This window comes from Podospora pseudoanserina, chromosome 5 (assembly GCF_035222485.1).
Source record: "Podospora pseudoanserina strain CBS 124.78 chromosome 5, whole genome shotgun sequence".
NCBI lineage: Eukaryota > Fungi > Ascomycota > Sordariomycetes > Sordariales > Podosporaceae > Podospora > Podospora pseudoanserina.
In genome coordinates this window covers 3,199,362-3,223,906 of record NC_085924.1, presented here as the reverse complement: position 1 = coordinate 3,223,906, position 24,545 = coordinate 3,199,362, and the positions used below count along the sequence as shown (strand labels likewise).

At 50.3% G+C, this 24,545-nt stretch overlaps 5 protein-coding genes across 5 annotated transcripts; 4 read left to right on the top strand and 1 right to left on the bottom strand.

The window, feature by feature from the left end:
• Positions 1-116: 116 nt before the first annotated feature.
• Positions 117-1,418, top strand: QC764_507670 (uncharacterized protein; the record flags this gene model as incomplete). Its single annotated transcript, XM_062948019.1, is given in 2 exon segments — positions 117-653; positions 669-1,418. 2 exon segments carry the CDS (start codon positions 117-119, stop codon positions 1,416-1,418), a joined length of 1,287 nt encoding a protein of 428 aa, XP_062799413.1.
• A 198-nt stretch (positions 1,419-1,616) lies between these two features.
• QC764_507660 (uncharacterized protein) lies at positions 1,617-3,151 on the top strand (the record flags this gene model as incomplete). The annotated part of the gene is made up of 4 exons (XM_062948018.1): positions 1,617-1,779; positions 1,851-1,994; positions 2,050-2,271; positions 2,329-3,151. The coding sequence occupies exons 1-4, from the start codon at positions 1,736-1,738 to the stop codon at positions 3,149-3,151; spliced, it is 1,233 nt and encodes a 410-aa protein (XP_062799412.1). The 5' UTR covers positions 1,617-1,735.
• Positions 3,152-3,348: 197 nt separating this feature from the next.
• QC764_507650 (uncharacterized protein) lies at positions 3,349-5,301 on the top strand (the record flags this gene model as incomplete). The annotated part of the gene is made up of 1 exon (XM_062948017.1): positions 3,349-5,301. The coding sequence occupies one exon, from the start codon at positions 3,349-3,351 to the stop codon at positions 5,299-5,301; it is 1,953 nt and encodes a 650-aa protein (XP_062799411.1).
• A 460-nt stretch (positions 5,302-5,761) lies between these two features.
• Positions 5,762-6,404, top strand: QC764_0083290 (uncharacterized protein; the record flags this gene model as incomplete). Its single annotated transcript, XM_062940832.1, is given in 3 exon segments — positions 5,762-6,055; positions 6,070-6,170; positions 6,263-6,404. 3 exon segments carry the CDS (start codon positions 5,762-5,764, stop codon positions 6,402-6,404), a joined length of 537 nt encoding a protein of 178 aa, XP_062799410.1.
• A 6,384-nt stretch (positions 6,405-12,788) lies between these two features.
• Positions 12,789-15,224, bottom strand: QC764_0083280 (uncharacterized protein; the record flags this gene model as incomplete). Its single annotated transcript, XM_062940831.1, has 1 exon — positions 12,789-15,224. The coding sequence occupies one exon, from the start codon at positions 15,222-15,224 to the stop codon at positions 12,789-12,791; it is 2,436 nt and encodes an 811-aa protein (XP_062799409.1).
• Between the last annotated feature and the right edge of the window lie 9,321 nt (positions 15,225-24,545).

The following is a 24,545-nucleotide window of genomic DNA, read 5'->3' as shown; positions in this document are numbered from 1 at the left end:
CAGGGAGCCCATGGACCTTTGCCAACATCTACTGAGCAGCCTAAACCTTCACTGTTCGATTACTTCCATCAGTCAGCATCAAAGTTTATCATTTTACAGTACCTCACAGAAACGCCATGCTTCACAACTATTCTCCGGACGGGGCAGACCCGTCAAGCTCCGGTGACCACCGTGCCCATAGCCTGGGGTACTGTCACCATGGGATTCACCGTCCCCTTCCACCAAAGTCTCCAAGTCCTGTCCTGAATGACCCTCCTGCAGGAGCCCAAACATCCCGTCGAAGCCCACCAGCTGTGGAATATCCCGATTACGGGTATCTCACCCGCGCTCGAGAACTGCGCCGACAGCAAGCCGAGGAGCAGCGCCGAGCGGCAAACCAGCAACAGTGGGCTCACTACTGGCAAACCCAGGAAGAAAGAGGGCTGGCCAAAGCCCTGGAGGATTCCTTCATCACTGGAACCGCCCACCGTCTCTTTCTCAAAAACAAGGAGCGCGAGGAAGACCGGGTCCGTAGGGCTCAGGAGGCGTTCCTAAGAGAGCAACAACGCCGTGACGCCGACTGGGCCCGAGAGCAATTATACATTGACCAGTACCACCAGCACGAGAAAGAGAAGATGGAGCGTCGAGAGAGAAGAAAGGAGAGAAAGGCGCAGCAGCAGCAACAGCAGCAGCAACAGCAGCAGCAGCAGCAGCAGCGTGTTTCTTTTGTCACCCCAGTCTCGTGCCCCACTACTTCTGCTCCAGTTCCAGTGATTACATCGCCAACATCGACACATGCCAGCTTGACCTCGAGGGGGGACAGCACGGAGGAGATCAGCAATCCGGAGAATAAACAGCTGCAACGACTCGAACGACGGTTTCAGTTGCGACGTCCATCTCCTGAGAATGACAACCCGAGCACGGGGAGGGAATTGTACCAGAACCCGTTTATGGAACCTGCTTTATGGGGTTATTACTCCTCGCCTCCACCCGCTTCTCCCACGGGAACGACATCTCATACGATTTCGCTTTCTACCCTGCCGCCGAGAAGCCCGGTGTCATCGACCTCGTCGTATCTTCAGCATCACTCTGACAAAGAGAAGGAGGTCAAAGAGCAACAAAATGACAAGCAGCGTGCACAGGAGAGAGTTCACGACTGGTTCGGAGCTAGGGAGGGGGGCCGGTACAGATCTAGGAGTCATTTTAAGAAGGAGACAAGGCGTTCTCGATCTCGTTCGCGGTCAGGTAAACTAGGTGATGGCTATCGTGAGACGGTTTGGGAAAGGGAGGAGAGGGAGATAAACGTGGCGGCTGATCGGTGGGGTTTTGATGATGGCGATGGAGGCAAGACTCGTCGTGGCAGACCGAGGGGTAGGTGGGCGGATAACGGTGGGAACGCCGGGGGTCGAGGCGAGTGGGAGGTGTATCGTGACTATTGATGGGCAGAGGTTGGATGAAAGCGGGATTGAGGGATGATCGATGTTTTGTTTCCGCTGTAATTGTTGTATCGAAGTATCGTTAAGCCTACATAACCTTTTTCATTACATGATGGCACAGCCCCGCACAAGGTCCCAACATCTCAGCATATTGTGGAGCATCAAGACCATCCCTTCGGCCAATCTTGTTGGCCGAAGGTGCTTACCCCTCCCGGAATGTGCTTGTTGGTTTAGTGGCAATCCTCTCAACATTTCCACTCAGCAACTACAGCGACAACCAAGTTAAGCATTGTTATCAGGTGTTTCCATCCTTCTTTTACATGGATATGGAGGACACAGCCCCGGCTATTGTGATTGATACTGGGTGAGTGATCCTCATGGCAAGGCCTTTGACGTGGCGGGAAAGACTGACTGATTATAATGTGCAACGTATAGATCTTTGATCATGAAGGCTGGCTTCGCTGGTGATGAATACCCAACCACCGTATTCCGTATGTACCTCAAACGGTCCAATACTGAAACAGAAGAACTGTTGACATCTGCACCAGCGTCTGTTGTCGGGAGACCAAAGGACCATAAGTGCGTCTGCGCCCCGGGTTGTCAGGGTGTTCCGGCTGACCATCCATCTTTACAGGACCTCCGCTGATGTTTGTGGCAAGGAAAATTATGTTGGTGACGAAGCTCAGTCGAAAAGAGGGATCCTCGAACTTTGCTACCCGATAGAACAAGGCGTCATCACAGACTGGCAGGACGTTGAAGCAATATGGCATCATGCACTCTACCACGAACTGCGTGTTGAGCCCCACGAGCACCCCATTTTGATGGAACATGCTCTTTTCACTCCTGATACCAGCAAGTAAGCTGCCACTATCTGACCTAGTTAACCTGACGGAAAAACTGACTGTTCTTCCAGGGAAAAAATGACACAAATCATCTTTGAAACATTCAACGTTCCTGCCTTCTATGTGGCACTTAACCCATCGCTGGCACTCTACGGCATGGGAAGGACTACGGGGCTCGTGGTTGAATCTGGGGATAGCGTGACCCACGCAGTTCCACTAGTACATGGTGGCCATGAAGGGCTTGGAGTCCCAGTCCGAGATGCGATAAGAAGACTTGACCTCGGTGGACGTCACATTACCGATTACATGATCAAGCTCCTGAGAGAAAGCGGCCACAACTTCGTCCCCACCACGAGTGAGCACGAGGTTGTCGAGAACATCAAACATTTGCGTTGTTACACTGCGTTTGACTTTGAGAACGAGACACGATTGTGGGTGGAAAGGGAGTCAGATCCTACGTTTCAGCTTCATGAAATCTCGCACGAGCTTCCTGATGGGCAGGTAATCAACCTGACCAACGAGCGTTTTCGAGGCCCTGAAGCTATGTTTCGGCCATCGGTACTAGGTCTTGAAAGCGGGGGAATACATGCTTTGGTGTGTGATGCCATCATGAAATGCGACTCCAGCATTCAAAAGGAACTGTTTGGTAGTATTTTCCTGGCTGGTGGGAACATGATGTTTTCTGGATTAGCAAATAGGCTGCAAAAGGAGATCGTGGAAATGGCCCCGTCATATATGTCCGTCAAAGTTGTAGTCTCGCCTGGGATGAAATACCTGACGTGGGTGGGAGGTTCAGTGCTCGCGTCCTTGTCGACCTTTGAGGATATGTGCATATCGAGTCAGGAATATGATGAGATGGGGCCGTCAGGCGTTCATCGGAAATGTTTGGCTTGAGAACGATACAATTCTGAGGCAAGATTGATATCACCTGGCATGTCAGCTGACGATAGTCGATGCCAAGGACTCCTCCTTCAGCTTAGCATTCAACCTGAGCCCGCTGAGCCTCACTGGCTTCAGGACGACCGTTAATACCTCAGCTCAACTTGACCGCGTTGTCCTTATTCCTCACAACCTGCCAACAGAGAAACAAGATGACGGAATTCACATACAAGCATGCCCCTCTTGAACAGGGCCACATCCGCCTCCTCCGTATAGAGTGGCCATGCTCGGAAAAACTTCAGCCAGACCACCCCGCTCCAGACGGGTCAATCGCAGCAACACTGACCCACCATGATCTTTCCGGTCCCCCGCCTCCCTACACCGCCCTCTCCTACACCTGGGGTGACGAAAAAGAAAGGCTTCACCCCCCTCAAACACTCAACATCGCCTCCCCTGACTCCACTCCCGAAACCTTCCCCATCCATCAGTCAAACCTCTACGCCTTCCTCCGCCAGGCCCGTCCTGACCTAGTCCCATCTCACAACGGAGCAACCTCCCGCCGGGCAGCCAACGTAGGCTACATCTGGATCGACGCAATCTGTATCAACCAAGCCGACGAAGAAACTGCCAAAAAAGAAAAGACCGCCCAGCTAAAGATCATGTCCCAGATCTACGCCTCCGCCTCCCGAATCATCATCTGGTTAGGTCCCGTCAAGGAACACAAGCTTACCCTTGACGCCCCCTTCCCGGAGAACCTCTGGCCTGCCTACCCGACAGGGCACGCAATGGATATCTACCAGCGCGTCGCCGTTGCATGGGCAAACAGCCAGCTGCCTGATATCTCGCCTACTTCTCTGTTGAAGATCGTGAACCAGGTGGACTGTGCCTGTCTCGAAGCTGTGACTCGGTTGAGCTACTGGAAGAGATCCTGGATTTATCAGGAAGCCTCCACACCGAATGTACCCCGTGAGTTCTGGCTGGGTGGCCACGCGCTTTGGTTTGAAGCTTTGGAGGTGGCGAACAGGGTGTTTCATTCGCATATGTTGGAGTTGGGGTTGAATAAAATCCCTAGTCCGAGTCCGCTAAATGTTGATATTGCGTACCTGCAGGAACTAACCCTGCTCCGGCAACGTGGGAAGGGGGGGCTGTCGTTGTTGGATTTGATGGTCAAGACTAATAGTCTTGGTGCTCGATGGCCCGTGGACAAGGTTTATGCTATGATGAACATAGTGAGGGATATTTATGGGGAGAAAGATGGCGATATCTTCAATTCTGTGAGGGTAGATTATGAGCTGCCAACAGAGGATGTCTACATGGATGTGGCGACCTTGATCATCGAGACGACAAAGGAGCTGGATGTGCTGTTGTTTTGTTCAGCGGGGCAGTATAAAGGGCTCAAGAGCTGGGTGCCGAACTTTTATCGGTTTGTGTACTCTGTTCCTTATCGCACAAGGGAGGTGTATGACGCAGGGGGAGGGAAATCATCGGGCAAAAAGCCACGGTTTTCTCTCAACAAGGTGGCGCAAACTTTGTCGGTGTGGGGAGTGAAGGTTGATATGGTTGTTGGGATTTATCCTTCGATGAGGCGGCCATTGCAGTGGGGTGATTACACTTCCAAGACTGAGTTTTGGCAGCCAATCTTTGGGCCGTGGATAAGGTCGTTGGCGCGGTTCGTGTTCCCTCAGCCTGAGGGAGACGTGGTTGAAGAGGCATATGTCGGTGGTGGAACTCTGTCGGAAGCTGTTGACTCGGCTTTGTCTTGGGGTATGGCGCCTGGTTATGGCACGTTGAAGCGTGATGTGGATGTGCCGCACTGGCCGCTGCTGGAACAGGCGCAAGCTTCGGCAAGTGAGAGGGAACCTGAAGAAATCTCTGTGGAGCGGCAGGGCTTCCAAGACTTTCTTATGCAAACCAGCGCAATGGCTTTTTTCAGGACTTCAAGAGGCTATTTGGGTGTTGGGGATGAGAAGATGGTTGCTGGTGATGTGGTCGTTGTGGTACCTGGCTTGGCAGTACCTCTTGTTTTGCGAGCAATCCCCTCGTATGAGGCCGGTGGTTTAGCTGATGGAGCTCGGTGGCGGCTAGTTGGACCATGCTACGCCAAGGGGATCATGGATGGCGAGTGGCTTGGAAAGCGGGAGGAGCAGGAATTTATTCTTATCTAGTTTTACCATGGAATAAACCTTTCACCACGCCACCGACGCCAATTAAACCCCAGCCCACATGCTAGGTATCTACACACGGTACCAGCAAAGTTCCAAGCTTCGAAGGTCCCGGGGATTTAAGACCCGAGACCACGCTCCCCATGAGCTCTTTGTTCTTCTGCCGCTTTTGACCATCAAGGCTATCCTGTTTCAACCACATCACAGCCAATACATTCAACATGTGGATCTTACCACCATGGTATCGCAAGCTACGAACAAAGGACATGCCTCCAACGTCAGTGTCCTATCCAGAGCTAACGCTCTGTGACCTGCCCAAAAAGACGTTCTACTACTATCCATATCTTGGTCCCAGCCTGATCTCGATTGGAGAAGTATGGCGCAAAAAGCAAGCGGAAACAGACCATTCTGGATTGCTCAGCAAGATGGTGTCAGATGTGTCACGGCCGTTCCGACAGGCATAATGGTGACGTGTAATATCCGATACCAAGTTCGCCTTTTACGAGGACGGATCTACCAGTCGAATCGATCGCAAATCACCCGCATGATGAAGCAAGAAGATTTTCTGATCATTCCGCCGAAGACAACCAATATTGGACTAGGAAGCTGTGACTGTGGCACGAACGTGCATCCCATCAGCCTGGAGACCCTTCGTGGGCTTTATCAAACATATCATGGGCTCGCCGCCATCTACTACCACCATTTGTGGAATGCGCAGTTTCCATTTATTGGAGCGGAGGTTAAAAATCTCAAGGCTGTAAATACCTCCAGGGATACAAATCGCCATTCGCGGATTTTGACAAGAGGCTGATATGTCTCCTAAGCCACGAGTTCGGCTGCCACTGCAAGGCTAGTGCTTACCAAGGAGCTATGTAAGTACCATGCAGACATATCTACTACCCACCTACCCGCTCGCCGTAAACTAAACGTATCGATAGCATGGGTTGCTCTCGCTGTTTCACAGACTTCTCAATAAGCATAACGCCCATCCCAGGCACGAATCCCAGGCCCCCGGCTTAGGGTCCGAGGTACACCAAGCCGATCTGCATTGTTCTCACAACGTGGAAGCTGCTTGGAGACGGGAGAATCAATCACAGCCACTATAAACCGCTCAGATATAGCAACGATGACGACACACAGGTCGATAAGGGGAATTGGTATCCAAGCAAAATATACCACGTATGGGAATGGACGGCCACGATCAGTCCGAAATTTCAGGGAAAGTCAACCATGAATAAGTATATTCCCGACGTTTCCTGTGTTAGGGAAATCGCTGGGATCATATAATCTCCGGGCTAACAACAGAATTTACAAACCATAAAAGATTGGTGACTGAGTGGTACCGTACTATTATAGGCTTAAGGCCTAGTGTTATTTAAAGGTATAAAGGACAGGGCAAGATAAGGTATCTAAGGAGGTAGTTTCAATTTCCACCTGGCTTTTCCAGAGGCCGGTGGTCCGTCAGGTGCCCTTTTCCACATATATATATGGGAGTCCGCTCCCACTTAACGGACCTGTTTTCTTTTCCTCTAGCCGTCACTTCAATGTTTTATTACAGCCTTGAATTCCCACTACGGACCCAAATGAGATGGTGGTGGTTATCAACCTAAAAAGTCCAGGCACACAAGGTGTAATGACGCATAGTCAGAGAATTGGAGTCACAATCACACAAACAACTCCATAGAACCGCCATCTCATAGGTCTTATTTTGTCCCCGCTCATCAGCTCATAACCACCTTCTTTTACAGTGTCACTTGATTTATGTTTTTCAGTTCCACTATCGCTTAATGTCTTTAATGGCTACTAAAAGTTCCATGATACGGTTTAAAGAAACGTTAAAGAGGCGGGCTTATCCCATATTTGAGCTTCCAGAACTCTCTTTTTCTCTGTCTCGTTATTGTTTCCCCATATTCACTTCTCCCTGGATTTGTTGCACAATATGGTTTAACTAAGGCCATGACTCTATTCGTCATAGCCCACCTCTCATTGATTCTCTTGCTAGTATCACTACTTGCCAGCTCGGTGGCAGTTTTGACCGCCTCCAACGCGACCGTCTTCTCCTGTAGGCTGTTACAATGGATGGAAAACCTCATTACCTAACCCGAGAAAGCCTTGCCACCTTCCGAAGTCATAGAAGCCGTCGTGGCCACTGACCGAAGTCCCTCCGGGGGCAGTCTTCACAGAGACGCCTGGTGTTATAAGGGCTTTTCTGATGCACCGGCGGCAGTTGAGCCTTTTCAGTTACTTGTTCATAACATTGGCTATCTTCGAGAGAGTTTTACATTGCTAATAAAGGGTCCAAATATGCTGGTCTTACTACAACCACTATTACGAGGACATGGATACCAGATACCTCTGAGCTAGCAGTTATGTCTCCTCTTTCATGTTAACCCTTTCAATACACTATTCTAACGGTCCATTATGACAGACCTATACGATATATTGTGTAAGGCTACCATAAGGCAACTGACGCCTGCTACACCCACCCTTTCCAGTCCTATTATATTCCATTTCCCCCTCTTTTGCTTCGTGCGCAACTTATCCGTACAGTAAGGTATTATCCACAAACCAGTCTTATGCCTATGTTACAGGTTAGCTTGTTGTTTCCAACACCTTGTCAGAGATACGTCCAGATGTTATTACCAATCCCTAGCATATCCCTGCATAGGCCCCCAATAGCCTATTGGCCTTGATCAAACCACTAGCACTATGCCGTGACATCTCAGTTGAGGGCATTCGCAATCTCATCTTTGACCTTCTGGACGAGCTTCCTCCACTCCTTCTTATTCTTGCTGTATTGCTTTGTCGCCTTCTTAACACCACCCTTCAATGAGGACGTTAAAGCCGGAGCACCTTGTGCCACCTTTTGCTTTGCGCCTTTTCCCTTTATCTGTAATTTTGCTACTGCCTTTGCTTTGCAATAGTGCATGACCGGGGATCCGGTGGTAGCTGACCTCCACTATCACGCCATATCCAAGGCACAGATTTTTGAGCTTCTGCTCTTCCTTGATGACCTCCAATGCCACCTTTTTCGCAATGCTAGCACCTCTTCGTAGCAAAATACTTGTCCCTCCTACGTGGCCTCGACCTTCTCCTTTGTGGCAAGTATGCTTGAAACCGTGCCCTCCGAGTCTGAGTATATGTCGAGAACGATCCTCTTGTCGAGCGGCCGGTCATCCTACACCTCTCCAGAGGTGAAGATTTCGGTGATCTGGCTGTGCACCTGAACCATGGTCTCCAGGACCGCCATGACCTCTGCACTGGTCGGTGTCACGGCAATCTCCATTGGCCAGGCAAGAACAACACAATCCCCATGTTCCTTCGTGCCTGGTCGCTATTGGTTGAAGATTATTGCATAGTCTCCTCTTCCCTCTAGGTCTTCGCCCGGCTTTGGCAGAGCCATCGACGAAGACGATAATGCGATATTACTCTTGGGTAGAGACATAACTCTCACTCTTCTCGGCCTTTACAATCGCAAATTCAGCTCCGGTTTTCCTCAGGGCCTCAGGGTCGTCTTGCTTCCCGCCTTTGTCGCTGGGCGGTTTCTCATTCTGGTGAGAGTCGGCATTTGGAGTTCCATCGCACACGTTTGGTTCAATGAGGGCGGGAGGCTTGGGGGGAGGAGGCTACGGGGTGGTATGCTGAGGATTATCGAGGGGTAGGTGAGCAGAAATAGTGGCATGGCCTGTCAATTACACTGTTAGCTCATTGCTTGTCAAGTGATCCTCAGGGTAGGGTTTTTGTGTATATTAAGGATGAAGATGTAGGTGAAGACGCATTTGGTGTATCTCTCACTGTCCGAGTCCAACGCCGAGAGGCCCTTAGATGAACCGCGGTTTGGAGGTATGCTGCGTTATGTATGAACCCACGTTTAGGTGGTTCCCTCCTTGCAATCGTAGTAGATATCCCTTCTCTTACGTACCCTCGATCATCTGGTCCTGAGTTTGGGTATTGGCATCCACCGGGCCTTCGACAGTTGCAGCGAGCAGGTCGTTAGTGGCGTCACTGGCGACATCCACTTTCTCGTCTGGGGACACGATCGACTCGCGCTGGGCATTGGGAAGCATACTATTACCGTCGGCAATATCGCCAATGTTCTCCATCACCGAAGTGATGAGAGGGGCATCGGCAATTTCGACCTTGGCGGTAGAGTCGCACACCTTCGCCACGGCCCCAGCTCCTGTATTCATCATTTTCGATCGTTGAGTACTCAAAATGGTGTTTTGAATGCGTGAAACAAAATAAATCTCACAAAATTGTTGTTATACGGGTTGTAGTGACCACAGCTAAGGGCGGGAATAGTAGGGTTGAAAAAGGTACGTGACAGTGATCCGGGAGCAATTTGTTTTGATCGTGAACTTTTGAGAAGGAACCTGGATGGGCAGGTTCAAGGTTGATTTGCCTCACTCATTGCTCTGAGGGGAGCTCGTAGGGTTGAAATTGGCTTCAATGTCTCCCAGCCTATGACGCATCTTATCCTGGATGGATAGAGTTGTCCCCGTCAGACACATACCAACATATCTAGATATATGTTTTGACTCAAGTTGTTGAACATGAAAATCAATGCTGTTTGTTCGGATGGAATATGGCAGGCCTGCGAACGCTGCTAACGAAGGCTCAGATGAAATATGCCGCCACCTGCACAACTTGTTTTGAAGGACTGATGATGCCGTAAAGTTGCGAAACACAAGAACGTGCTCAGTCATCTAATTATCAACTCCTTGCATTATTTTGGGTTGGAATATGCAAGTAAGTGTTGCCAGGACAGGGACACAAGAATAAAAAAATGAATAAAAATTGAAAAAGCAAAACTTCACGCTCAGGGAGCGAACCTGAGCTTTGCACCAGTCATAGAACCACTCACCCACAAAGGGAGTGGGCCATGTTAAATGCGAGAAGCTGACCATTGCACCGCTGGGCATGTGCGGCGGCGCGTCTTTTCTTATTGGGCTACATGGTTGACCTGATATATAAACCCTCTGCAAGTGCGCACACTAATTCCTTGCTCAAGCCACTCACTCAAACATCGCTCCGCTTGAATCATCATCTGACCAGTAGACACCAAGAAACGGCTTTCCAGGCCGAGCGTTATTATTGCATCATATCCTATCCTTCGACCGGTGACTGATCCCACTGCTTTCAAGGCGTCGGTTAAGGCAGCAGCCTTCTAGGGATGAGGGCTGTGCCGGCGTTGCCATAATACACTCACTACATCGAGAGAAGATGAACCCGCCAATTGCCGGTTGCCGGGATAGTGAGAGTTTAACCACAACACTCGCTGCTGTCACCGTTATCTAGCATCATCACTCACTGCAGACAGGGTTTGATTCTGCGCTTTTGCCTGACATCAACAGATCCTCAACCAAGGTCACCGTTCTCAGAACTACAATTCATATTCGTCATCCATACCAGCAATACTAATCTGCCGCAAAGAGTTCCTACAACAAAAATCGCTTTCTTTTACCATATTTGAAATTAGTCATGGCTTCTGTCACTGTTGGATAACTGAGGCATACATTTGTATGCAAATATATCTGAACCCACTGCCTGCAATCTCTACACAAAAGTGTACCTTCATGTTGACGGAAAGTAGCTCAGCGAATGTCAATAGATGCCGCTTGCCTTCCCACCCCAACATTGAATTAGATCCAGGTAGCATGGGGAGTGATATTTTCCCGCGCACCTCTACCTGACAAAGTTCCTGTACCTAAAAAATCCCTCTCTTGATAATGTGCACAGCAATATCCCCGTTTTCCCACGCATATTCATCTCCCTGGACAGTGTTATCCGGCTCGGTACATGCGTCCATGATCAACCCACCCGCACGGGCGACATGTTCACTGCCGCAAAGGTTAGTTGATGTGAGTGAAAACAAAGAAAAAGGGAACCTACCAGTGCGAGGAGTAAGCGGTGGAACCACGTCCAACACCCCACATTTCGGCATTTCCACACTGAGCAAACCGAACGCTGACTCTCACCAGGCACGGCGTGGACCCGAGGCTGGCAAGATAGTTGATGCACTTGACAGCATCAGAGGCCAGAACCCTGCCGTTTGGGATGTTGTTGCACCTGGGCACCCGCTTATTTAGAGTGCCGCTGGGCTCAGTAGCGTTGAGGACGGTCCTCTCGTATGCGTCATATGCCTGTTCCGGGGAGAGAGTTGTCTTGTTGGCGATGATGTCGTCGACCCATTTGGCAAAGGAGAAACGCTCCTCCACAAACTTGGTCTTGGACCACAGAGTTGGTCACGCTAGACTCCGCTGGAACGGCGACAGCACCGATGATGGGAGTCAATGCCACGAGGACAAGGGCAGGAAGGGCGAAGTTGACCATGGTGTTGGTGGCGTACTGGGTGTTGATGAGACGAGTCTGGGAGATGATTGTCTGAGCTCTGGGAACTGAGTACTGAACACTGGTGCCAGAGAACTGTCTTCCTTTTATATACTCTTTCTAACCGCCTCCTTTCCAAACTGCGACGGAGGAAGAAGACAGGGCCAAGCTCAGCACCAAGATGCAGGCCTGTTGCCAAGGCTTGAGGATGCAACGTCGGGTGGGTATGTAAGGCACCATCTACACGGTAAAGTGGATTAGGGTGGATGCTGTAGTCCTCACATGCTGGGGGATAAAACTATTGTCTTGAAAGCTGCCCCAATGAACTATAGCAATCGAGAGACGTGACGCCACTGCTAGAAACCCCTACGGTAATTTTTCTCGCTCCGTTCCACCCGTTGTGGATTGTATTTGCAAATGCCAATTGCTGTCTGCCTATAGGAGACCGGACAGGTCCAAAGCTTTGAAACAAGTAAGGATTCGATGTAAAGCCTGGAGAGTTCAGCTGGATTCCTCTCATGTAACAGTAATCAGCTTTGTTCCCTCAAAGCTGACACCATCAATCCCGGCCACCTCCTCCTGAGATAACCTCCACCCCAAAGCGTCAACCGCCCGAGCCGCCTGATCCGAATTCCAGATCCCAATTACCTGACCGCGATTGCTCCCTTGCTGACGCTCCAGTTCAACGCAACCGACGCCGGTTCCTTCCCATGCTTTCTCCAATCTTTGCGAGAACATCCTCAACGGGCTCAACGTCCTCCATGTCATCAACGCGAGCTGAACCGATAGAAACTCAAGGCCGGGTTGCCAACAGTGTACTTGCCATTCAGCCGCCCATTTGCAAAAGAAGACCGCTGAAAAACTGCCCCAACTTTTTGCATATATCGATGTTTTTGGTGGATCTTACACTTGTCGGCGCTGTCGAGACCCTGGACGTGCCACTGGTCCCTCAGGTATGTATGACATGTCCATTTCCAGCAAGCAATTCCGAAACTCTCCCCAAGGATTTGATAACCTAGATAGCCCAAACTTGCCAATGGCTGTTGTGCTCAAAGGGGATCCAACCCGGTGTTGAGGTGGCTGTTTACGGTACGGTCTGGTCATTCTTGGCATGGCCCGTGGCGCAGCAAGGGTTCCTTGGCAGGGCTGGGGTTCCAACCTTAAATCAACACCACCTCTTCCCACTGGACCGCCCCTGTTCTAGCCTTGCCAAGGAGTTCGCCGTTCATAACGCCATGGACATATGTCTCGCCGCCAAATCTTCTTCCTTCTGCCTTCGATGTTCGTGTTTCACCGCCTGCCATCTCAATGTTGACTTCCACCTCACTCCCGCTCTTCTTCAACACGTATGGTACGGCCCCACCCTCCAAAATCCACACCTCATCGCCTTCCAGAGCAGTATCTAAACAGATCCCCAACCAACCATTCTCCGTGGTGAACAAACACCTGTCCGTCATAACCCTCCTGATCTGATCACTGAATTCCAGTGGCTGCTCAAGCAACCTAGGCCATTGCCCCTCTCCTCTATCCGCCGCGATAATCATACTTGCCATCTCTTCAATCTCCTTCATGCAAGGCATGAACTTGCTCGACATTCCTACATTCGTCATCGTTTCCATCATTTTAGCCCTCCTTTTCTGCAGCTCCACGTCATCCCCCGCCGTATGTGCCGGATGCAACCTGTCCACCGGGTCAATCCCAGACCACACCTGCGACAGACTCATCAACAACCAGCTCCTGAACGAAGGGAACAATTGGCTAGTCTTCTCCATCGAGCCCCGAGAAGAAGAAAACCCCATCCCAGCACAGGTCATTGTATGTATCAAGGCCTCCACCCTACACTGTCCCCGCGTCGCTCCCGTCTCTTCTTCCTGGACCAAGTCGTGTGCGTAGTGTACGGGCAGGTTGGCCAACACTTCAATCGCCAGCTCGGCGAGCTTCATATCGTACACATGAGTACAGTGGTACTTTTGCTTGATGGTATCTAGCTTGCTGCCGCGCAAGGCAAACTGTCCTTTGATCGGGTCGATATGTCGAAACGATGGGATTGGGGCGGTAGCACGGGCTTGGAACCAATCGTTTACTGAGAAATCCTTCAGTGGAGCGGAAGTGGCGATCCCGGCTCCGAAGTAGGTGTCGAATGGACCCAGCGGCCAGGGAAAGTCGTCGATCGACAGGTCGGGGACCCACGTTGGCAGTGACGAGAAAGCACGGGAGGCGTTGTGCTCGAGAAAGGCAAAGATCGAGAGCTCTGGCCAGTTCTTGAGGATGGCGGCGGCGGTGAAGGTGAAGAGCTGCTCGGGTGTGTGGGTAGTGTCGATGGGGATCGGCAAGGGGGTGTTGGGGGGTAAGAGTTGCTGAAGGATACCGACGGTAGCGTAAACTCTATCCTCGGGCTTGAAACAACCGCGGCGGCGGACGGCTGAGATAATGGCGAACCATTGGCGGACCCAACCAGTACTTTGCCAAATCTTGCTGTTTTGTTGTTGCTGAACCTCAAAGAGGTCGCCAATACCGAAACCACGGATGGATGGAGTCCACTCAAGGGGAAGATTCACTCGGCACTGGGTGCCGATAGCATCAACCCAATGTATTGTCCCCAATAAAGTCGTAAAGCCAACCATGTCGCCCCAGCTTAGCTCTCCACTTCCACAATATGTCTGTAGGCAGTCTGCGAGGACAATCTCTTGGCAGATCCAGACCCTGTGAAAATAACGCCTTGTGCGGTAGAATGCCCAATATTCCGTCCATGCATCAAGCCAGTTCGTAACTCCCAGCTCAACCGGAGGAGCCAATCCAAAAACATCCGCCCAGAGTTCAATATCGAAGCAACTGGAGGCCCTGAGAGACAGAATTCCCTTTTCCCCAGCGCGGTGCAAAACATGCCGCATTCTTGGGTAGACCGTGTCATGCCACCATCTGAACACGCTGAATCTTGCCTCATCGGCCCCAAGCCATGCCAATACCCTGCCAGCGGAAGAGTAGATCTCTCCCATGATGGGAATCTGGGCGGCGATTTCCTCGTCATTGTTCTGATCAATGCACACGGCATCAATCCAGAAATTGGTGCTTTCCTCCAAGCTAATAGTGGGTCCCCAACAAGCATGACTTTGGGCGTGCCTCCTCGGCCATGTCTCGGTCATATACGTCCGGAAGAAGTTCGACAGGTTGCCCGTAACAGTGATGGTAGTGACTGGGGTGGTGTACAAGTCGACCATAGATCCTCGGGGATCCAGTGAGGCGTCATCGCTGCGCTTGAAGGTCTCAAGGGCTTCTGGCGGAACAAGAACTAGCTCAATGTCGCACGGATTCTTTGACAAACGCGCTTTGTCGGGGCCGATGATCGCTGAGTGATGCGTCTCTTCAAATGTCTCGATGGCTGAGCCCCAGGTGTATGAGAGTGCAGTGAAGCGCTTCGATAAGGTGGAGAGGTCATGCTCTACTATACTGATGAAAACGCGCGAGAGGATAGGGTCGTAGCCTAGCAGTTGGATGATTCGGATGTGCCGCGGGGAGGAAAGGCGCTGATATTGGTACGGAGGATATCGATGTGGCGTGTTGATTGCTGGAAGCGATTGTGAACGGGGTCGCGACATGGCTTGTTGGTGTGGTGCAGAAAGACTGCTGGTGACAACTTTTGGGCAGAGGAGCTATTGCGCGATTGAAAGAGAAAACATCAAATGCCATCGTCAATCAGGCAGCGGGCAGTGTGGAGGCCTCTGGGCAGTGTGGAAGGATTGGGTTAGGGTTGACTATTGCAAGGGTGCGGCAGAGGAAGGGCGAGGGCCCGGCGGAAGATACTCCCAAGTTCCACACCAGTAGATATCAAACTGCCCAAAGGTAGATATTATGGTGGAGTGGCTCTCCTAATTGAGTTGCGCCGTAAGTTGCAGGCCAATTCCTGTACTTCACGAGGTCGCCCCAGTGCGAGACCGTTCCCCTACCCCCCCCCCTTTTTTTTTACTGACTTTTTCTAGTCACAGACATCCACCATGGGTAACCATACTTATCGTCGTTGAGCTCTTACGATTGATTAATTGTCTGAACGTTTTTATCCTCTTTCTGAGATATTGCTAAATGATAGCTTTTAGTTAAGGCATCTTTAGCTACTTAGCTGCCTGCCCATGCCTGGCACAGGACAAAGGCTTTATTGTAAACCAGACCGAGTAGACATGTCACTCTGACTGACAGCTTCATGGAACAAAGTACTTCACTATCTGGTCAAACTCGAGTTCTTGAGCTCGATGTTCTTGGAATGTCACAGTGTCAAAATACCAGAGATGCACTGTACAAGATGTTGGAGCAGTGTTGTATTGTTCGGTCGAGGGAAATCTTTTACCATTTTCAGACTCGCTTGCAGGGTGTGTGGTTAATGAGCGGCACCCCACCCCTCTCTCCACCACGCTTATTTTCAGCTTTGATTCAAAAATAATATTCAGACCACAAGTTGATTTAAAATCGGTTCATAACGTTCAAGATATAAGGTAATTATAAAAAGCGCAGAGCTTCCTCTGGTTCGTTCCATTCTTCGTATCAACTCTACGTCGTTGACATCTTTATTCTCGATGGCTTTATACTTAACGTATTGTTGTGTCGAGGGAAATTTTTTGCCGTTTTCGGACTCGCTTATGGGGTGTCGCAATAAAAAGTGGCACCCCACCATCCTCTTTGCTGTTCATGTTATTTTCAGCATCATCTGAAAATAACTGTCACTGCGACGTTGAAATTAGCTTATCATTTTCAGCAGAAGAAAACTATGAGTAAGTTAAGGTATATATTGCTTTAACTACTTATTGTTGTGACAAACCCCTACATATCCAGAACCTCCGAAAGGGATAGAAGTCATGACCCCGCAACCGATCGACCCCCTGCCGATCGATCACGGTCAGCACCGGGCACCCCCCAACATCAAATGCACACAACATCCATTTCTACAGCAATTTTTATACAAAAAAAATGCTCACTCCATTTCGTCGAGGGCACGGAGCCTATCCAGCCCGTGAATGATCATCTCTTGCACTTCTTCCACTTGTTGCGCAACGTCTTCGGCCCTAGCCCTCCGCCTACGCTTTGGGGGCTTCCTCGAGGCCTCCTCGGCTATAGCTATATCCTTGATACCGACGAACTTATCGTTGGACGGCTCACGAACCCTCTTGCGCGTTTGAGGCTATAGAGCGCGTATTTCCTCGTTTAAACGCTATATCTCGGCCTTCAACTGCGCCTTCTTAATGTTACTTTAGTCTACTACTTTCTCTAACTTATTGTGACGATCCCCTATCCAGAACCTCTGAAAGGGATAACAGTTGAAGGTAACTTCTAGATGATAGATCGGTGCAGCCAAAGGGTGCACAACAATAGACTTGTCTCAATGTAATCACAATGCTTGTGACTAGACTTGTATTGCAAACTGCGGAACTATCTATGACCAGCTAGTTCCTCCGTATATATAGACCATGCCAAGTCCTTGATCATGGATCATTGACCATGATCCATGATCCGTACTTGATCATTCTTCTTTCCTCCTGATCAACTCCTGATTGGCTATTCCTTCCTGTATCATGATTGGCTGACTTCCGCCCTGATTCCGGAACCCCGCGCCAAGGTTGTGACATTCCTCCGTATATATAGACCTCAGTCTTCCTGGATCATTGCCAAGCCCCAATGATCCTATGCCTGGATCGTTGGATCATCGCAATGATCCCATGATCCATCCTCAGGATCATTGCCAAGACCCAATGATCCGTTCCTCATTGGTTGTCTTCTTAACCAATCTGATTGGCTGCTTCCGTCCGGAATCTGCGTCAGATTCGTGACATCATACTTTCAATCCTTCAGTTCTGGCTCTTATTGAACGAAAGGCGGATACCATTGGCCTTGCAAGGAGGCACCTGTCACGGGTAGCACAGGTTGACAGGTCAATGGCAGTGGTATTCAGCTAAGCTACAGTCTGGGCTCTATTCCGTCGGTTACGGGCAGGCTCTATTGTCAAGATGTAGCTCAAAGAGCTACAAACAGATCTCGCGGCGGCGAGATGCAGTCTTTTTGGTCGCATTGGCCCGTGCTCAGCACGTGCCAAGCTCTATCAGTGGATCGACGATGGTCACGGTGCAACCGCCGTGACACCGCGATAGGTACTGATGTATTTATAAAGTCAACTCGTTATCCTACGGCTTATCTATCCAAATTATATAACCAACTTACAAGGACGAGTCCTTTTCGTAAAACCAAGGATCACGCAAGATCTCGGTGGGCAAAGGTCTCTTGGTTGGATCATACTGCAAAATCCGCCGAATAAGCGCCTTTACTCTGCAAGCTTCTTCTTTATCGAGATCTGGGCCCGCCTCGTCAAATAACTCCTCCATTGACGTTTCCTTCACCATGAGTGGTTCTGCGCCTTCCATGACTCCCCCGAGCTGACAGTTAAAGAGCTTCCTCTCGGGTGTGAAGTATAGCGAAGATGTCTTCCAGTGCTGAAAGAGCGCGTCGGGGAGAGGGCCGAGACGGGCTGAAAGAGCGAGGAGATGGTCATCATCTTCAAAGTCGGATCCTGGTATACAGAAGAGGGGCTGTCCAGTGATAAGCTCAAAGACAAGGCAGCCAAAACTCCAAACGTCGAGGGTTTTATCGACAGTTCCGGTGAGAAACATCTCAGGAGCCCGAAGACCGAGCGGAGTGACGGGTTTTGCCGGCGGGTCGGAAAAGAAATATGCTATTTCAGTACTCAGGTGTCAGTACTCTTGAGAATAGGGGTAGTGGCGGCAAGAGCTACTAACCGCCGCCCATGTCTGATAATTTGATCTTGAACCCCTCAGCGCAGGATGTGAAGGACACTAATTGCTGCGCGGCGCAAAGATACTGAGGGGCCCATAGATCCCTCTTCCCATCTAGCCTCTGTACCAGGTCCGAGATTGATCTGGTTTGCACATTTTGCTCTTGTTGGAGTACATCCTCAGGCATCGAGTTGATATCATCAAGAGCAAAGAGGATATTTCCCGGCTGGAAATCCCCATGGGCGATGTTATTCTCGTGGAGAAATGCAAGGGCCTGTAAGGACTGCTTAAGGATGCTCTTTGCCATCCGGGGCGGATAGCGGACTTTCATCCCCTGCCTGCGTGGATTAAACTGGGGCAGCTCCTCGACCATGGTGTTCACACTCGGACCCATGGGTTCGAAAACGAGGCACGTGTGGATACCATTGGGGCCACAATGTTTGAACTCGTCCAGTAGTTGTGTAACGTACCGGCCGCCTTCTACTGGCGCGGCTTTGGCGATGTAGCGCAAGATTTGCAGCTCTCTTGTCGATTCTGAGATTTCAGACACCAGAATCTTCAGAGCGACATATATGCTTTTTCTGAGGGAGAATAAGTAATTTGTAATATTATTGTCGCAAGTATATTTATAAAAGCTGGAAAACTTACTTCAGGTCGTGGGCTAGCCAAACCGTCGAGTAGGAGCCCTCGCCGAGCTTCCGGATGACCTTATACTGGCCATCGTTGAAGACGTCACCGAGATGGACGGGATGGTAACCACCTGGACGATAATCTTCGATCCATTCGCAAGGTAAGGTAATGGTGTGGAATCGCCACTCGTCGTCGTTTGGGGCCCTTGATGGTGGGATGGGCGGAGGGGAGTCTTTCATGACTGCCATCGAGATTCGTCGTCCAGTAGCTAACGATAAACGGGCGCGAGACCTCAAAAAGGATTCAGTAATGGATCTCGGAACGCGCGGGGCCGGGCTACAGACGTATACATATGGCCTCGCTACAAGGTTGGGATGGGTGAATCGCATCGAGGGATTTTGGGAGCCGTCCTGGCGCGGGGTTGCCTCCGACATCAAAGTCCCCGCTTCTTTCATTGACCAAGCAAAATAACGACGCGCTGAGCCTGCCCCACCCTAGCTGACCAAGCTCATTGGCGGGGCGCACACCTGCTGGTTCTGTCCGGACCAGGCTCACGCCAAGGGGTTTCCTCAGGCAAGCAGACCAGTTGTTTACATGCAGCATCCAATCGTGTCATCCGAATACTCCGCCTCACTTATTTACAAGTTCAACCAATCCCACATCCTTTCCAACCTCACTTCTTCACAACCCCGCACACGGGTTTCCCTTCTGGTCTCCCGGCATGGTTGTTGGCGGTCTGGTTGCGGGTCGTTGGTGATCCTGTGCGCTTGGCCATGCTTGTTGGCAGCGCTTATCCGCATGTGGTACCGTGTGACAATGACAGTCCAGCCTTTCAGAAAGCAATGTTTAGGTTTGGAATTGAATAACATCTATTTTTTTGAGAGTGATGGTCAGAAATTGAGTTGATATTGATGAGGGTTAAGGTTATATATTGTGACGAAACCCTGATCAGAACCTCTGAGAGGGATACTGGGCTGAAGGCTGCTTCTGAAGAACGGTTCGGTGTAGCCAAAAGGTACACAACAAAGATCGAACAATTGTCTCTTGTAAACGCTAGGTCGTAGAGTCTACAGTCTTGTATTGCTTACTGCGGAACTATCTACACTGGCCAGTTCCTCCGTATATATACACCACGGATCATCGTGGATCATTTCCTCCAAATGATCCTCTATGATCTTGTCACCTATGGATCACCTTTGGATCACTTCACAATGATCCTTTATGATCCACTCCTGATTGGTTCCTAGCGACAGGAGCGTCGTCGGGCCTCATTGGCTTTCGACTCCCAGGCCCCACAACTATCATTGGGTCGTGACAGCTCTCGACTCCCCAAAACCCACAATTATCCCTTGGGTCGTGACATATATGCATGTCACGGCCTGGCAAAAAGTTGGCAAATATGCAATTCCATTTCAAGCAATTCAATTCGTTTTGACCATGAAGTAATTCACAATTTGGACCCAAAAACGGATTGAATTGCATTGTCGTGCCTCCCTTGCCTCAGGCCATTGCTAAGTCCTTCAATATATCACTGAGCCAGTAGGATTCCTTTGATACCCGCCATGCCTCTGATTAACTACTTCACTTCCAACGGTTGCCTCACAACGTGCAGGTTGATAGCTGTTGGGCCGTGATGTGGCCTGTTGGCGTTCTGCCGTGTGACAATCACTAACGCGACGTTATCGAGCCGGATTTTCAGCAAGCAATAAAGCTGGAACATGATGTTGGCGAGGAGTGCATAAATTGATGTGGCACTCTCTCCATAGCTTACCGAGATGCCTCATCTCTTTAGTCAACACCGGTCCCCCCAGCGCCAATATTACTTCTAGATTCCATCACGAAACTGCTACCTGTCTTCTCAATATCCGAACTCTTGCTTCAGCATGGATGTCAACAATATTACATTCGACCCAGCCAACATGTACTCGAACAATCCCGGTCAGAAGACCACTATCATCAATCTGGTAGTTGGCCAGGCGCCTCAAGAAGCTGTGTCTGCTGTAGTCGTGTAGGTAAATTCCGCCCCCTCCGAGAGCCGGGTTGCTGACGAAAGTTTCAAGTAACGGCTGGCACACTAGTCGAAGCGACAGACGGAATCATTGCACTGTCGATTATTACGACGCTGCTGGGGCCAGAATTAGCCGAGAGCACATAGTTTGAAATGCAGGTGTCACTGAATGATACGGAAGATGGTGCAGGTGTCTCGACCTGTGGGGAGAGCCTTGCCCACCGCCTGCAGCTTCTGCCAGGCCCACAGGTCTTTTGCCCACAGATTAACGTTAGGTCTTTTGTAGCTTTTCTTCTTTTCTCACATCATCAATACTATCGCATATTCTGAGTGTTCCTGGTCTAGTTGCGTGTGCCACCCCACAGGTTATGCGCCATAATTCCGCTTCATTCAACACGTCCTTTTCACGACATTCCGCTACGTATTTTATTAGCGCACGAGTCTAGATTAAGACGCGGATTCCGACCTTACGACCCACGGCACCGATTTCGTTGCGCCCTTTCGAGGTGAATCGAGGCCACTACGACCTCGAGATCGTGGTAGTGTGACGAACCCCTGATCAGAACCTCTGAGAGGGATACTGGGTTGAAGGCTGCTTCTGAATAACGGTTCGGTGTAGCCAAAAGGTACACAACAAAGATGGTCGATTGTCTCAAGTCTCAATAACTTGAACTTGTATTGTGTTGCTTACTGCGGAACTATCTAACACCAGATACTTCCTCCGTATATATAGTCCGTGAATCACTACCAGCCGTGGTGATCCACCACCAAGGATCACTGTGTGCCTCTGGTGATCCTGCTCTTGGATCACAGTTCCCCACTCATGATCGTCTCCTATTGGTTACAAACGATTGGACAGGAGCGCTCTGCGCCCCCCTCTGTGTCAGGTTCGTGACACCTTGGTGTGTTGACCCTCTGCCTTCCAACCCCCTGAACCTCCCACAACCTTCCATATCCCAGTATTATGCCTTCTCCCACTGCTTCAAGCACTCCACCATGCTGATTGCCTCCTCATCCAATCTATGGCGTTGAAGCCCAACAGTGTGCTTGGCCCTGCTGAATACTCTCTCGCACTCTGAGGACATCGCCGGTATCGTCAAGATGTCCAAGGCCATGGTGGAGAGCCGTGGGAATTGCTTCCTTCTGTCTATCCACCAAGCTGTGGCATTACTAACCGGTTGAAAGTGCTCGGCGAGGTAGTCGTCGATTTCATTCCGTACGGCGGTAGGGGGAGGAAGCTGATAGAAATCGTGCTCAATGAGAGGGTTGACTTTCTCACGAAGGCGTTGGCTCGGCTGTTGTGAAAACTGCTGGTCTTCAATATCATGGTCAGCGTAGTTATCCTCAAAGAACGCCCTAAACAGCGCCTCGATATTCCTAGCTTGTTGAGGTCGCAAATAAGCCTTGATCGATAGCCAGGATGTAGAATAAAAGCAGACCAATAGGCAGGATACGCTTCCATTAAGCTCACGTATTCCCGAAGCTTTTGAATAGCAAAGTTAAGGCTTCTTTGGATGTATCGAACCTCGGTATCGCCAAGCTCGAAGCGAGGCACCTCGCTAGAATTCGTGGTAGGGAGTTGAACAAGCTTGATATTAGCCAGTAGGAGATGACGGTCTGGGCGCCCAGGCAAGTCAATAATACTGTTATCGAAGCGCCTGGGCAGTATAGTTGTTCTCTGGGATCTGCCAACGGTTGGTTGAGAGGCTATTGGTGTAATTGCTGGTCCGTTCTCCGGCCCCACCGTAATAGTAGAGCCACTAACTGTACCATCACTAAAATCCAGTGGAGGAATATCTGGGCCATTGAAAGCCTCAAAGGCGAGGCGCTCATTGAGTTCCAGCTTCCTTTTCTTCAGCTCTCTCAATAACCAGATCGCGGTAGGGGCTACCTCTACAAATCGAGCATCGCGACCTTCGAAGGATTTGGTAGTTCATTGTAGTGGTTCAAGAATTGACTTGATTGTTACTAAGAGCTCCCAGTCGTCTTGAAGCAATTAATCTGTTTTATCCATTCGCTTTTTTTCGATAGGCTCACGTAACGAGATATTGCAAAAGAGGTCAACTTGATCGCGAAGTCGGATAGTACGGTCGATTATCAAGTACACAGAATTCCACCTGGTCTCATTGTCGGTAACCAACTGCTCGAAAGGAAGATGCCCAGGAGGAACCACAATGCCGTACTCCTTAAGCTCGTCGTTGCTTAGCCGGCCATGAACGATATCGGCGAACAAAGTGGACGTTGTGTAGCTTCCCTACAGGGCCCAGCTTACGCCAGGCATTGAGAAACCGATCCTCCTCCTCGAGTGAGAACCTCTCGGCTGCTTCCTTATCGAGGCTCTTTAGGATATCCTTATTATCACCCCCAAGGAAGGCTTTGGCAACGAGGTTAATGATGCGACCAAAGCAACGAATTCGGCGTTGGTCCCGAAGACATTCAGCCTCAATATCGCTGCAGCCCGACAGCAGTGTGCGAAAGATATAATAGAGGCAGGTGTTGTTGGTAGCGGCATTATCTGACTGGAAATAGCCAACAATACCAATATCCATACCAAAACTGAGCATTGCCTTCTTCAATACCAGGGAAACGTTCTCTCCACGGTGACTTCTTTTGACTTAGTAGATTCCGAGGAGAGGGCAAGGTAAGGAGTTGCGATCGTCGAGAAAGTGGGCGATAACGGCCAGCAAAGAGAACCCATTAGGAGAGGTCCAAATATCGAAGGACCGTTTCAAGGCATTAAAATAGCCCACCAGGCCTTTCACCACTCTGATCTCCTAGCCACTGAGCCTCATGGGCTTTCCCATGTCAGGTACTTACCGTGGTCGCCGGCTCCGGTATTTCGTTGATGTGGCGGTCGGACGTGCAACCCGGGGAGGGGTTGAAAGACGTTGGCCATGATACCTGGGCGTTACCGTGTTGACTGATGAATCCCGGTGTGCGATGTATGTTGATTGTTGGGAAAAATGCGAAGTGACTGAAAAGGTGGGCGGGATACTGGATCTCCCAGTCTCGACTGGTAATAGGGGATGAATGAAGGTAGATGTGGTTGTCGTGGGTTGGTGAGTCTTGCCGCTGACGGACAGCCACCGATGTTCCTCGACCTCGACCTGCGGTCGACCGAAACGAGGAAATAATCGTGATGAACGAAGGAAATGGGAAAATATGAGACTGGTACGATTGGAATGAATGTGGTAGCTCTCCATGCGCGCTCGTATGGCGCGGAAAGTGATGGTAGGATACGATCGTTGCTAGAGGGGGATTATTTGCTTGAGTGAAGAGGCGGGGAACATATTGCGGGTGGAGAGTTTGAGAAGAGGAAGAGGTTGGTGGTGGGGGTATGCAGAGTTGCAAGGTGAGGTTCAGGATTACCAGCGCTTAAAGATTTCCGAGGGTGGTTATCGGTGGTGACGCGGAAAAGTCAGAGCGGGAAGGAAGGAGCTCCAGGGTCGTTGGCGCAGGAATTGAGGTTATTCGCAGGTGTTTGGATTCCGTCACGCACATAGGCAGTG